Source organism: Eptesicus fuscus, chromosome 5 (assembly GCF_027574615.1).
Source record: "Eptesicus fuscus isolate TK198812 chromosome 5, DD_ASM_mEF_20220401, whole genome shotgun sequence".
Classification (NCBI taxonomy): domain Eukaryota; kingdom Metazoa; phylum Chordata; class Mammalia; order Chiroptera; family Vespertilionidae; genus Eptesicus; species Eptesicus fuscus.
The window spans coordinates 1,469,647-1,485,105 of NC_072477.1; the positions used below are offsets into that span (position 1 = coordinate 1,469,647).

A 15,459-nucleotide genomic window follows, 5' to 3' on the forward strand; every position below is an offset into this window, starting at 1 on the left:
TGAGCTGGAAAACTAGGACTTAGTAGAGGTTCTGCTACTAAAATAGTCAGAGGTCACAAGCAGCCGTGACCTATCTGAGCCTCAGCATCCTCATTGTATCAGGTTGTCTGACTAGTCCTTTGAGCTATGAAGTGGATATTCACATTTGAAAAAAAAATGAAGCCCTAGCCTGTTTGGCTCAGTGGATAGAGCGTCAGCCTGCAGATCAAAGGGTCCCAGGTTCGATTCCGGTCAAGGGGACATACCTTGGTTGCAGGCTCCTCCCTAGCCTGGGCCCTGGTCAGGGCTTGTACAGGGGGCAACCAATCGATGTGTTTCTCTCACATCGATGTTTCTCTCTGTCTTTCCCTCTCTTCCACTCTCCCTAAAAAAAAATAAAAAAATAAAAAATCAATGGAAAAATATCCTCAGGTGAGGTTTAACAAAAAACAAAAGCTAAAGAAAGAAAAAGAAAATATAGTAGACAAGAATGAAGATAATATTTTCATAACAAATTATCTGCCTTTTATTATTCTTAACCAATAGGCAACATTCTTATCTCAATTTATGTAATTATTTAAAATTTAAATAAATTTGCAACAACATGGATGTATCTTAAAAGGATTATGCTAAGTGAACTAAGTCAGAAGGAAAAGGACAAGAATCTTATGATTTCACTCATGTGGGATAATAAACAAAAAGCAACAAATGAACAAACAAAACAAACAAACTCACAGACACAGACAACAGAATGGTGGTTACCAGAGGGGAAGGTGGGTAGGTAGACAATGAGGGTAAAGGAGGTCAACTATATTATATGGTAATGGAAGAAGCAGACTTCTGGAGGTGAGCACATAGTGAAGTATACAGATGTCATGTTACAAAGTTGTATTACTGGAATTTATAAATGTTATTACCCAGTGTTACCCCAATACATTTAATTTAAACATTTAAATAAAATTTGGAGGGTAAACAAAATGGGAAGTCTTTTTACAAAATAGAAAGACAATGCTGTTCTATACATAATAATCAAAATGCCCATCAATTGGTGAAAGGATTTTAAAAATCTGGTATATCCAAATAATGAACCACTGGCACACACATACTAGTAAACATGAATCAACCTCAAAAGTGTTATGCTAAGTGAAAGATGCCAGACACAGACTGTATAGGCTTGGATTCCATTGATGTAACACTAGAGGCCCGGTACACGAAAATCGTGCACTGGAGGGAGGGGGGACGCCTCAGCCCGGCCTGCGCCCTCTCACAGTCTGGGACCTCCTGGAGGTCCAGCAGTCAGACATCTCTCTTGCAGTCCCGGGCTCTCACAGTCTGGGACCCCTCGTTCCTTACCTCCTGCCACCACTGTTGCCCTGGCCAGCCATGAGCCGGGCTTCTGGCTGAGCAGCACTCCCCCTGTGGGAGCATACTGACCACCAGAGGGCAGCTCCTGCGTTGAGCGTCTGCCCCCTGGTGGTCAGTGCACATCATAAGGACTGGTTGTTCTGCCGTTTGGTCGATTTGCATATTAGCCTTTTATTATATATGATTCTAGAAAAAGTAAAACTGTTAAGGACAAATAACAGATCCATGGTTGCCAGGGGCTAGGGAAAGGCAGAGGGGATTGACTGTAAAGGGCCATAAGGAACATTTTGGGGCAATGGAAAAGCTATATCTTGTCTGTGATAGTGGTTACATGGCTATACATTCGTCAAAATTCATTAAACTAGCTTTGCAGAGTGGCAGTATCATAGCCAATGAGGTTTATCCGAGGCGCAATTATTGCTAAAAAATTCATCGAACTATACATAAGAGTGTATGATCTATCTCAATAAACCTGACTTTAGCAAATGAGCTGCTCAACAGACTGAGGGCTCCCATTCATTCTGTACCCTCATTACTCAACTGGCAAGAAGTCTAATATTTAGCAGCAGTTCAGTGATGGTAGGTAAATAATATGGTATATGCCAGATGTGTAACACTGACAACAAGGGCACCGCACTGTAAAAGATACCCAAGTACTTCCAGAACATGCCAATACCCGAGTTAAAAATGGAACAGGGCATGATAAATTAACACATGACGTGCTACAATCCTCTGATTGTAACACTGTCAGAAATTCAATTTTAAATACATTCCATGAGAATAAAGGCACTCTTCATACTCTACATTGTTTTTAAAGAATAAAGTTAGCGCCCTAGCTGGTTTGTGGATAGAGCATGGGCCTGCGGACTGAAGGGTCCCAGGTTCAATTCCTGTCAAGGGCACATGCCCAAGTTGCCAGCTCAATCCCCAGTAAGGGGTGTGCAGGAGGCAGCCAATCAAAGAATCTCTCTCATCACTGATGTTTCTATTTCTCTCTCCCTCTCCCTTCCTCTCTGAAATCAATAAAAATATATTTTAAAAAATAATTAAAAAAAAAAGAATAAAGTTAGCAATTTGTAATGACACACAAAAAATTACAGCATAATTCAACAAATTCACCAGAGAAGGAGGAAAAGACTCACTGGGTGTAAATCCTTCATTATCACAAGTCTGTGATGATGATACCTATTTGGCTTCAGTTTATTTAGAAAGTACGGGGCACTTGCTCTGGCCCAATGTCATATTTTGCTTCTCTGAATGAAAGTCAATAATTAAAGTTAACTCACTTTTTTGCTTGTTCCACAAAGAGTAGTCAAAGAACAGGCTGAGCAAGTCAGAAATTGGTTCAAAAGGTCTACAAGAAAACGAACTCACTGACTCCCCCAGTCTCACCACTTTCTGTTGCTCTTTGTGGAATCTCCTAACCCGTCCCGGGTAAAGAAGGTACCGCTGTACCACTGACGGACCTGGTGAGAGGGCCTGGACCACCACACATGACCGTCCTGCTGCGGGACGCTTCCCACCAAGCTCTGGTGCCCAGAGCGGGTCACCTGCCAGCTACCCAGCAAAGCAGCGGCACTGACAGTGAAGGCATCTGATCCCACCGGCCCCGGGTCCCGGGGACGTTACTGAAATCAGGGACACGGGCACAGCCAAAGCTTTTTCCTACGTGACAGCATTTTCCTGCCAGGAATGACCTCATAACCTGACAGTGAGAGCCCGGTGAAGTTTCTCTCCGGGTGACTTTGGCGGCGATGCTGTACAGAACCACACAGCTGGGCTGGGACAGCTCTGAGCCCGAAGAGAAGAGTTCGGAAACTCGGCCCCAAGTTGTCATTCCCTAAAAATGCTGCTCGCGGCCTTTTCAAAAGGGGTCGTGAACAAAACCCGAGGCTCCGCTGATAGCAGCAGGGATGCGAGCCCCCCTCTTTCGGGCAGTGAGCGGGCAGCCTTGCCACACACCTGCCTGCCGAGGCGCTCCCGCCACCGCGCCCGCGCCGCCCTCTCGGGGACCTTCTCTCGGCCCAGCTCCGGACCCTCGGCGGCCACTTGGTGTGAGTGACCCGCTAACCTCAGTCCCGGACAATCTGAAAGAACGACGCACAAAGGACAGTCCGCTTGACCCGGTCGGTTCCTTTTCATCAGCACCACCGGCGGACAGCCCCTCGAGAGCTGCCTGCCCAATTTGAAAGGAGTTCGGTTAAAATCGGCGCTACACCCGGCAGAGACGGGGCGCACACTCGGGTCCCCCGCGGCGCGACCTGCGGCCTCCGGACCCCGCGGGCGGGCGGGCCGGGCTGCGGCCACAGGCGCCTCACGGCGGCCCTCCCCGGGTCCTCCCCAGGAAACGGGCCGCCCGCCGGCCCGGCCTGCCCACTCTCTCAGGGCGCTGCGGGCCGGGGAGCAGCGAGAGCGTCCGAGTTACTCACGTTCTCAGTGTCCCGTTCATTCACCGTAGGCAACGGGGTCCTCGTGGACATCTTCCTTCACTTCAGGGCCGCACAACGCGAGGAGGAAACAACACAGCACGGCCCCGGCCGGCGACGGCGTCCTGGAGCGGCGCCGCGGGAGGGCGGCTCCCCTCCCCCACGCCGTCTAGATCCCGGGCCGGGTCCTGGCCGTCCCCCGGAGGGTCCCGGCGGTCATGCTCCCCCGGCCCCGGCGGCCGCGCCGAGGAGCCCCGCGGGCGGCGGTGGCGGGGCCGGGCCGGCGGCAGCGGACTGCGGGCGCTGGCGTCCCCGCGCCTCAGGGCACCCCGTGGGTCCGGAGCCCCTCGCCGCCTCCTCCGCCCGTCGCTCCGCGGGTTTCAGTGCCCGGGCCTCCAGACAGCGCCGCCGGCGGCCCCCGAGAAGGCGGAGGAGGATGTGCAGGAGATGGAGCGCGAGACAGGCCGCCGCGGCCTGCGGGCGCCGACCATGGACGGGACTGTGGAGGCGGTGCCTGCGCCCAGCTGCTCGTCTCGCTCCGGCTCGCTTTCCGCCTCAGCCTCCGCCTGCTGGTCGCCGGCGCTGCCGCCGCTGCCCGCACCTCCGAGCCTCACAGACTCAAGATGGCCGCCCGACGGCTTCCTCTGCTGCCTCCGGGGGCCGGAAGTGACGACACCGCTGCCTCCCGGAGTCCGGCCAATCAGCGCGGCCGAGGAAGCCGGCCGGCTACTGTTGCTAGGAGAGACTTGGTCCTGCCCCGGGCCCCGGGGGCGGCTCTAGGCCGGGAAGGGCTGGCGGGTCCGACAGGTCCGGGCGGGCGGCAGGTTCCCAGCGTCCAGAGCACGCGGGCACCCCCGAAAGAGCCGGCTAAGGCCCTGGGCGGCGGCCTGAGTGCCATCACCGGGTTGGCATTTACAGTGTTGACCGAGGGCCTGCTCTGTGGGAAAGCTGCCCCGGACCGTGCGGCCCCGAACCGAGTCCCGGCAGCGATGATAAGGCCGGGGCGGCGGGGAGGTGCCGGGCCCCTGCATCATCGACGCTGACCCGGGAGTGGAGGACTCAGTCGCCCTTCCTGCCTCTGGCTCCGAGCAGCCGGGCTGGGCTCGGCATCCGGATGGCAGCGGGCGCGTCCTGCTCTGCGGGAGCTCGCTGTCTGGAGGAAGGTGGACCGAGACCCAGCTGAATGCCATTGGGAAGGAAGGGTGCGATACCGGTGCCTTAAGGAGGTTAGGGGGCAGGGGGAGCAAAGCCCTAGAAACACGCGGGGACCAGTTCCTAAATGCCCCCGGGGGTTCTAACACGCCAGGGTGTGGCTGTTGGCGCGCTGGAGGCATCCCCGGTCCCAGCTGGGACTGAGCTCAGTGGACGCTTGAGCCTGGGACGCTGGAAACGCTCCCTCCCCTGGAACCCTTCCTTGTCCCCTCTCCGCCGCACGTGCCCGGGGCCCTGCCCAGAGGCTGGCCAGCGGGGTGGAGTCCATTGGTGCAGGGTTCTGAGGAAGGAGATGGATCCGTAGGGGTTGGAGCAACATGAACTGTCCCCGAGAGTCTGCCTTGTGGGTCCATTACATTGTTGCCTCATTTAGGCCTCGGGGTAACCCTGTAAGATGGGCAGGCACACCTTGCGATGTGAAGTCTAAACAGGTAACAGTGACTTGACCAACGTACCCAAGCTGCACTGCAGAGCTGGGATTTGAACCGGTATCTTAAAACTTCCTAAGGCATAAGCCCTTGTGATGGGTATATCCTGTTTTACTTTTTCTCTTTTGTCCTCCGCACGTGAACCGTCTAGGACGTTTCCTGCTGTGAAACACCCGTCTTTCAACACCAGACTCATCTCCCGGGAGGACATGTTCCCAACGTAAAAACGTGAGGACTGAGATGCAAGAGAGGCGTCCATCTCCCTCTCTCTGGCAAGTGCTCACCAGGCCCAGGGCAGCCAGTTTACAATGTTATTGTCGGGACTCTCTCCCCCTCCCCACGTGCGAGTCTGCTTGTTTCTCAATAAATTTCCATCTTTTCCTATAAAAAATAAAATGTTATTGTCTTTCTCCCTCTTCTGCCAAGCAGAAATGTTTGAATTCTCGTTAAATGTATGTCATACAATTCAACTGAAAAGTGGCTTAGCACAAGATTTTGGGAGCCCCAACAGGGGTATTTGGCCCTCCCTGAAAAGAGGTGTTTCTGCCGAGTCTAAAAAGCATGAGCAGCCAGCCCTAACCGGTTTGGCTCAGTGGATAGAGCCCCAGCCTTCGGACTCAAGAGCTCCAGGTTCGATTCCGGTCAAGGGCATTTACCTTGGTTGCGGGCACATCCCCACAGTGGGGAGTGTGCAGGAGGCAGCTGATTGATGTTTCTCTCTCTATCCCTCTCCCTTCCTCTCTGTAAAAAAACAATAAAATATATTTTTAAAAAATAAAAGCACGAGCAGCCAGCCCGGTGAGGAGTGAGAGGGCAGTCCGAGCAGCAGGATGGCCTGGCCAGGGGCACAGAGATGAGGAACAACATGGCGGTGTGCATCCATGTCAGCAGGATGAGAGGTGAGCCTGGAGGGTTAGGCAGGAGCCAGGCCAGGTTTGGTCACAGCGTGGCACTCCGTTCTGCGCGGATGACAGCAATGTCCACGAGGTCAGCCGGGAAACACCGGCAGGACCCATAGGGCCTCGGCCTCTGGCAGGGTGCAGGGAATGAGGTCTCCACCTACATGGTTTCTCATTGGAGTCACACTCAATACGAGTAATTAGTCAGTGAATGCCAACAGGTAGGAGATTCAGCGGACACGTCCTCATTCACGAGGCTTCTGGTTTTCATAAAGTCGAGAATTAAAGTAACACTTTGAGCTTTTCATTACACTTATGTGAAGACATCATCCTATATAATAAAAGCATAGTATACAAATTGTCCCCTCAACCGGGAAGTCGCTTGGGAGTTCAACCAGGGGGCGGGGCATGCCAGGGGAGGGAGGGAGGCCCCCACCAGCAGCTGGCAGCCACTAGGAGCCCTACCAGTGCACGCATTTCATGCACTGGGCCTCTAGTGGTACTATAAAGAGCTGGGGTTGAAAGGCAAGGTGTGCCTGTTACATGCCAAAAAAAAAAAAAGGAGGCGGAAGAGAAGCTGAAGGAGAAAAAGAAAAAAGTGTCCAGTCAGGCATGGCTCAGTGATTGTCAACCCAGGAACCAGGAAGTCACAGTTCAATTCCGGATCGAGGCACATGCCTGAGTTGCGGGCTCAATCTCCAGTAGGGGGTGTGTAGGAGGGTTAGGGGCCCTGTAGCCCTGTGATCTGGGGACACCCTGGAGGCCCCTCCTCAACCCCAGCCACAGATGCCCAGGACGGGTCCCTCTACCCCCCCAGCACCCGCAGGCCACCCAGCCTCCCTCAGAACCTGTTCCCCTCCCCCCACCCCCACACTTGAGAACCAGAGGCACCCCTGGCCCTGACGTGAGGGGAGACTAGAGGCTGGAGGTGACCCAGAGGACAGGGTAGAGACCTCTGACTGACTTCTTTCCCTGCCCAGAGACAGAACAATTCATGGTCAAAGCAGCCTGGGGCATTTTTCCTTTAAAATAACCAACAACAGCCCCATGGCTCAGTGGTTGAGCTTCGACCTATGAACCAGGAGGTCAGGGTTCAATTCCCTGTTGGGGCACATGCCGACTGCAGGATCAATCCCCAATGTGAGGCGTGCAGGAGGCAGCTGATTAATGATTCTCTCTCATCATTGATGTTTCTCTCTCCCTCTCCCTTCCTCTCTGAAATCAATATATTAAAAAGAAAAAGAAGAACAAAACCTCCTCCTCCTGACCTCACAAGGACTGCTCAGGGCTGGGCATGGCGGAGCGGCATGGAGCCCACCAAGTCGTTAGAACAGGATTCTGTACCGGCAGTGCAACCTCAGCCATGAGCTGTCCAGGGCTGGCCTTCTGAGTCAGGCCTGAGTCCCCTACACGCCCTCCCGGTGGGGCTGCCGGACTCAAAGCCTCCTTTCACAAAGAGGGCAGGAGCACGGATGACTCGCAGTGTGTAATGTGTCTGAGCTCGGATGAATAATTGATGTGCTTGAATCTTAATAAGCAGGAATTGATTTCTGTGGCCAGGGAAGCCCAAAAGAGATTCTGGTAAAGCAAACTCTTGAATGTGGACCCAAGGCAGGCAAATAAACATACGAACAACAACAAAACCCCAAAACTTCCCTAAAAACAGAAACCTGTACACACATATACCCGGATAATTTATAGGTCAAAGAAATCAAGAAGAAAATGTAGAACTGAATAGTAATGAAAATTTCTGTCTTCACATCAGAAGTTGTGGGATACAATGAAAGCAGTATTTAGAGAGGAAATTATACTGTTGTATGTTAAATACAAAAAAGGGCTAAAAATGTATAAGCTATGTATTAACATTATGTAGTTAGAAAAAAACACACCAATATACCAAAGAAAGCACAAAGGAAAACGAAGGCCTGCCTGGTGCCTCAGTTGGTTGGAGTGTAAACCCTTACACCAAAATGGTGGCAGGTTCGATCTCTAGTCGGGGTGCGTCAGGAGGCAACCAATCAATGTTTCCCTCCCCCATCACTGCTTCTCTTCTCTCTCTCTCTCTCTCTTCCCTCCATTCTTCTCTAAAATTTTAAAAAGGACAAAATAAAGGCAGAAATTAATGAAATAGAGAACAAAGATAAAATGAGATCAACAAAACCAAGAAACAGTTATTTGAAAAAAACTAGTTGAAAAGGTAAAACTCTAGCCTGGCTGAGAATAAAGGAGAGAAAGCATGAGGAAGGCATTAGAAAATATAAAGGAAGACATGGTTACAGATGTTGCAGATTCATAAAAGATCACAAATATTATCAACAAATTTGTGTCAATATTTTGAAAATATATACAAAATTAATTTCTAGAAAACTATAACAACATAACTACCCAAGAAGTGGAAAATGAATAGTTCTATAACTATTAAAGTTGAAATAGTTTTATAAGCAGTTTTACTAAATTGTCAAAGAACACAATATTTCAGTTTTATGCAAATTCTTTCAGACAAGAAGAATGGTCCAGAATTCATGACCTTAGCAAGCACCTCAGGAAGCTTGAAAAGGAACAGTAAGCCCTGGCTGGTGTGGCTCAATGGGTTGGGTATTGTCCCATGCATCGAAAGGTTGTGAGTTCAATTCCCAGTCAGGACACATGCCCAGGTTGCAGGCTTGACCCCTGGCAGGGGGCAGATCATGCAGGAGGCAGCCGATCAATGATTCTCTCTCATCATTGATGTTTCTCTCTCTCTCCCTCTCTCTTCCTTTCTGAAATCAATTCTTACTTGCTTTTCTACAAAAAAAAAAAAAAAAAAGTATTCCCTGCTCAATACTTGTTTGAAAGATCCAGCATTGAAATATCTGAAGCGTTTATACATGGGAATGAAAACATGGCAACAACCAGTGTCCTTCGATAGCTGACAGATAAAGAGGATGTGGTACATGATATATACAATGGAATACTGCTCAGTCCTAAGAAAATATGAAATAGTTATTTGTGACAACATAGATAGATCTTGAGAATATCATGCTAAGTGAAATAAATCAGATGGAAAAAGTCAAGAACTGTATGATTTTACTCATATATGGGATGTAAAACTGAAAACAACAAATGAACACACAAGACAAGACAAGCAAACAAAAACTCAGACACAGACAACAGTATGGAGGCTGCCAGAGGGAGAAGAGAGGTGGGGGTAACAAAGGGTAAAGGGGGTCAAATACATGGCGACAGGAGATTTGACACACAATGCAATATACAAATGATGTATATAGAATTGTACACTTGAAACTCAATTTAAAAATCAACATAATTCACCAAAATATTAGGATGGAGAAAAAAATCATATGAACACTATACATGCAGAAAAACGATTAAAATTTTCCAGCAAACTAGGAACAGATTGGAACTTAATTTTACTGTAATCAAATTTACCAGAATTTTCCGTTATTTTTATGCAATATAGTAAATTTTTTTCTGATTTAATCTCCCTAGTAGTTATAGGTCTGGTCAGGTTTTGTATTCCTTGGTGAGTAGGAACTTAATTATGTCGCTATATTGGTATCTATATGCCATTTACCTTTTTTTCCATCACCATTAATGCCCTCTATATCCTTCTCCACTTTAACCCTCTCCCCCCCGCAACTCATCATCACACTATTGTCCATGTCCATGAGTTTCTTTTTGCTCAATTCCCCCACCAGAGCTGCCCGCCTACTCTCATCTATGAAACTCTCTTTTGATTGTCCATTACATCCCTCATGAGTGAAATCAGATGGCATTTGTCTATGACTGGTCTACTTCACTTAGCACAATGTTCTCCAGGTCCCTCTGTGCTATGGCAAAGGGTAAAATTTTCTCCCTTTTTATGGCACAGTAGTATTCCATTGTGTATCACCCAGTGGGTTTTTTATCCACTCATTTACTGGACACTTGGGCTGCTTCCAAATCTTGGCTATATGCCATCTAGCTTTATTGTCTCTCATTACCTGCATTACTGTAGTCTTCTGTGTTATTTGATACTTTGTATTAAATGCTTATCTTCTCAGTTTCCTTTAATATATTCTATTATCTTTGTGGTTACCATGGGGATTACATTTAACTTCCTAAAGTTATAAAACTTTTAATTTGAATTTATGCCAACTTAATTTTACTAAAGCATGTAGAAAACAAAAAGTTGCAATTGTTAACATAATACTAGCTTTTATAATTTCCCATTTACCTTTATTGGGATCTTTATTTCTTCTCATGGCTTTGAGTTAGTTACTCTCTAGTGTCCTTTCACCCAGCAGGGCATTCCTTCCAGGGCAGGTCTAGAGGCAACAAACCTCATCAATTTGTTTATCTGAAAATGTCTTAATTCTTCCCTTTCTTAATTAGTATTTTTATTGCTTTCAGAGAGGGAGAGAGGGAGTTAACATCAATGATGAAAATCATCGATCTTCTCCCTCCTGCATGCCCTCCCACTGGGGACTGAGCCTGCAATCCGGCATGTGCCCTTGACTAGAATTAAACCCAGAATCCTTCAGTCCTCAGGCCAACTCTATCCACTGAGCCAAACCAGCTAGGGCCCTCACTTTTACTTTTATTATTGATTTCAAAGAGGAAGGGAGCGATAGAAGCATCGATGATGAGATTCTTTGACCAGCTGCCTCCTGCATGCCCCCTACTGGGGGTTGAGCCTGCAATCCTGGAATCGAACCGTGACCTCCAGGTTCATAGGTCAAAGCTCAACCATTGGTATACACTGGCCAGGTAACTTTTTTTTTTTTCTTTAGGCATTTTGAGTATATTAAACCACTACCTTCTGTCTTCCTAGAAATTGGATAATCTTACTAAGGGGTTGGGGGGCGGGAGGGGAATCCCTGTATGTGATGAGTTGTTTCCCTCTTGCTGCTTTCAAGATTGTTTTTTCAAGATTGTCTTTCAAAAATCTGTTTGTGTCTCTGTGTGACTCTCTGAGTTGATCTGACATGGAATTTGTTGAGCCCATCTTTCGTTTACTTTGGGAAGTCTTCTGCCACTATTTCTTGAGATCCCCACAACACATTGGTCTTCTTAGTGGTGTCCTACAGGTTACTCAGGCTCTGCTCTATCTATTTTCTATTTACCTTTCTTCCATCCGTTTTCTGTTCTTCAGAATGAATAATTTCCATTGCCCTAGCTAAAAGTCCAGATATTTTCCTTCTGCCCTTGATTCCCTCTGGTGAAATTTTCATTTGTTATTGCATGTTTTAGCTCCAGAATTTTTAAATTTTCTTTTAACTTTATTAATTATTTCCATTTGGCTCAGATATTGTCTTGACTTTCTCCACATCTTCCTTTTGTTGAGTATCAATAGGATGGTCGTTTTAAAATCTTTGTGAGATCTGCTATCAGATCTTTTTCAGGGACAGTGATTTTTTTCCTTTGGTGCGCCATTTTCCCTGTTGTCATCCTACCTAATAAAATAGTAATATGCAAATTGACAGCACCTTCGCTACATCCAAGCCACGCCCACCAGCCGATCAGGGTATGCAAATTACCCAACAAAGATGGCAGTTAATTTGCATACACTGAGGGAGGGAGGAGTGAAGACTGAAGACAACTTAGAAGAGGGAGGAAAAGGGGAAAGCAAGGTAGCTACCAGAGGGAAAGCCCGGGCGGGGCGGGCGGCAGTGGCCCACGGGTGCAGGCACGGTGGTGGCAGCGGCAGCGCATGCGGCCGCTTGCAGGATTCTTCCTGCAAATGGGCTACTAGTATAGTTATATTGTTGTACATGGGACATCTGAATCTGTTAACTTTGAAAGGAGATTCTCCTTTTCCCCCCAGGGCAGCTGATTTGTTTTTCATTTATTACTATTATTTTTATAGGCTGTCTGGGCCAAGGCTCAGCCTGAGGATACACTTTAAGGTCTTCCCAGGTCTCTGGGCCTTTGCCTTTCACCAGGCATGTGGCCAGCTTCCAATTTTCCGTACATATGCAGCTCTTGTCAATGTCCTAGTCTTTAATGTCTGGTTCCCAAAAGGTGAAAATAAGAGAGAGGCAGGAAGTAGGGCACCAATCTTTAAATCGCCCAGAAGTTACTTCAGCCTGAGAACAGGCTCACAACACTGGGGAGAAGTGCAACAATGGCTTCCCTACTCTTTGTACTTACCCAAAGCTGCATTTTATCAGCAAAAGGGTCTTTGGGGCCCACACGAGTTCCTGAAAGCTGTGTGCATGTTGGGGGAGAATAGGTTAGCTACTGCTGTGCCAGAGTCTGAAATTAACCAAATGAACTGTAACTCTATTGTCCAGGGAAGTTGAAAGCCTTCACTAGACTCCCAAGTTCCAAAATAGTCGTGAGAGACAGATTCTACCAGTGCGATTGTTAGTTAGGTGGGGAGAGATTCCTGGTGCTTCAGACTCTTCCCAGAATCCTCTTTTACTAATATTTTACTGTAGATTCAGGATTGGTGTCTAACTGGGTTCAACCAACAATCTTAGCTAGAAGTCACAATTGTTTTCTAAATTTCTGTGTAGCTCTTTTAATGCACACATGGGAGATTCCTGGTTGTTTTATTCATTGCTCTTAAAATACAAAAAAACAAAAAACAAAATACAAAACAAAACACCGCCATCGCCCTACCCTGGCTAGTGTTGATCAGTTGGTTGATGTCCAAGCCCACCAGAAAGCAGTGGGTTCAATTCCCTGTCAGGACAAGTGCCCAGGTTGTGGGTTTGATCCGTGGTTGGAGCATGTGCAGGAGGCAGCTTATTGATGTTTCTTTCCTACTCTAATTTAAAACATATATATTTATTGACTTCAGAGAGGGGGAGGGAGAAATAGAAAAGAGAATCATTGATCAGCTGCCTCCTGCATGCCCCCTACTGGGGGTCGAGTCCACAATCTAGGCATGTGACCGGGAATTCAACCGTGACCTCCTGGTTCATAGGTTGACGCTCAACCATTGAGCCACATAGAATGGGCTCTAAATTAATATATATATCATTTCCATAAATACTTAAAAAGTTATTTAAAGGAACGGAAAAATGACCCAGGTTCTCATATATTCTTTCTAGAACTATGTATGAATTGGCTTGGAGGGGAAAGCATGTTTTAAATCCGTCACCTCCCAATGCCCCATCCATTTATTCACCCAAACATCCATCCATCCACCAACGTACCTACTCATTCACCCACCCACGGCTCTATCCACACATAACCTATCCAGTCACTTGGTGATTCCCTGGGTATCCCCTGTGTGCAAGCCATTCTAGGGACTTGGGATGCAGACATTAGATTTGTCCCTGCCCTTAAAGATGGCAGTATTTGGTGGAGAAATGGAAACTTTCCTATGAGCAGACTCTACTGTTGCCTTGACAGATACGGCCTCCAAATCAGGACTTTCAGCTCTATCCTCATATCCAGCTGCCTCCTGGGCCTTCTCCATTTAGGTATGTCAAAGGTCTCAAAGTTCAACCACCTTCTTCTCTTTGTGCAACTTGTCCCTCTCCAGATGTCCTGTGTGTTGTGTAGCCTGGGGATTTCCTTTCACACAATATGCTCCTTTTGAGTCTGTTGGGCTCTCCCATTTGGGGCCCGGAGGGTATCTAACTCAGCGACTCCACAAGGCATCCCCCAGGAAACCTTTCCTGACAGTCTTTCACTCAACTCGAACCACAACTGTTCACGACCACCGCTCATAGGACCTCTGGTGGCTTCCAAATGGCAAACTGTGCCTTCCCTACCAGGCTGTAAGATCCGTGTCAGGCCCCATGTCACTATCTGGGTCCCAGTGCTGGATGCTCACAGAAGGGAGGTACCCACTTGCTTTGGTTGGTTGGTTGGTTGGTTGTAAAGGTGCTGAGATGTCCTCAGAGCCTGCTAATCAGGGTAAATAGGTTCCACTGAAAGCAACTTGTTCTGTCTCCAAGTGCCAGGAGTTTCTGTTGACCTGATCACAAACCCTTATTGTGAGGCAGACCGTGGCAGTCATATGTCAAATCCCCGGTGACGCCCTGCCCCCTTAGCCACAGCCGACTGGAGCTGCCAAAGGAGCCCTCTTGGTGGCTGGAAGTGATCAACCTGACAGAAATGTTGATTTACCAGAGGAGCCTACAGACACCTTCCCAGGAAGGTAAATTGGGAAGTCTGGAGAACTGGCCATATGGAACCAGAAACAGACTTGAAGTCATGAAGAGGTTGAATTTTGTTCCAGAGTGCCAGGAAGATCATGGACAGAGACCCAGAGAAGCAGACGGGTGGGCAGCCCTGAAGGGATGTTCCTTCTTGCCCAGATCTCTAAAGCCCTTGTTGGTATGTGTATGCAAGGCTGAAGCCGGTGTAAGCTGGGTCCTCAACAAGGCCAGGCTTGTGCAGTGAGGTTCCAGCTTTCCCCCTCCAATGGGCTCCACAACTTAAGGCAGTGATGGGCAACCTTTTGAGCTTGGTGTGTCAAACTTCGCCAAAAAACTGAGCATAACTCGGGTAGTGTGTCACTTTGAGGAAAAAACATTATTTCGCAAATGTTTCATCCTCAAGAGCAGCAAATGTTTCATCCTCGGCATGCGGCCGCCTCAGCACCGCGTGTCATGAGAAATGGCTACACGTGTCAGCGGTTCACCATTACTGACTTAGGGTTACTTTTTATCAAAAGTACTTGACTAGGCCTGGATGGTGTGGCTCAGCTAGTTGGAGCGTCGAGCCTCCAGAGACACCCTCCTGGATGCTGGTACAAGAGAGGAAGATTTGGTTAGCCTCGAATTCTGAGTCTCTCTCACCTGTCGTCAGGACCCTTCACCAACAAAATGATTACAACTCACTTTTTTGGGGGTGGGCCTGCTAATCCCTCCAATCTAGGACTCTGCACTGTTGGGATAGCCAAGGCTGCTTGAGGACCCTAATCTTTCCGGGCTAAAGTGCATCCTTGTCTGACCAGTCTAGCACTCATGGCAACTGCTGTCAGCTACAGGATGGCCCTTACCCTCCTCCTCCTCTGCCTCTCATGCAGCTGGGTGATGCAAATATGATTCTGTTCCTGCAGTTTGTAAGGTTCATGCCGTCCACAGGCCTTAGGCTTGAGGATGAGGCCCTGCAGCCTCCTCCTCCTCACTACCCACTGCACCCAACTTCAGGGAGTAGCTTCCAATTTCCAGATGTGCCCCCACCCCCACCCAGAGGGCAGAGTCTCAC

General features: G+C 48.3%; 1 protein-coding gene across 5 annotated transcripts in view; it reads right to left on the reverse strand.

Annotated features, from left to right (window-relative positions):
- MARK3 (microtubule affinity regulating kinase 3) overlaps nt 1-4,391 on the reverse strand; it is a 91,941-nt gene extending 87,550 nt beyond the window's left edge. For all 5 annotated transcript variants that reach the window (XM_028135621.2, XM_028135619.2, XM_008158818.3 and 2 more), the window contains exon 1: nt 3,774-4,391. In XM_028135621.2, coding sequence (XP_027991422.1) covers nt 3,774-3,824 — 51 coding nt within the window. In that variant the 5' untranslated portion in view covers nt 3,825-4,391. The remainder of the gene's footprint in view (nt 1-3,773) is intronic.
- Nucleotides 4,392-15,459: the final 11,068 nt, after the last annotated feature.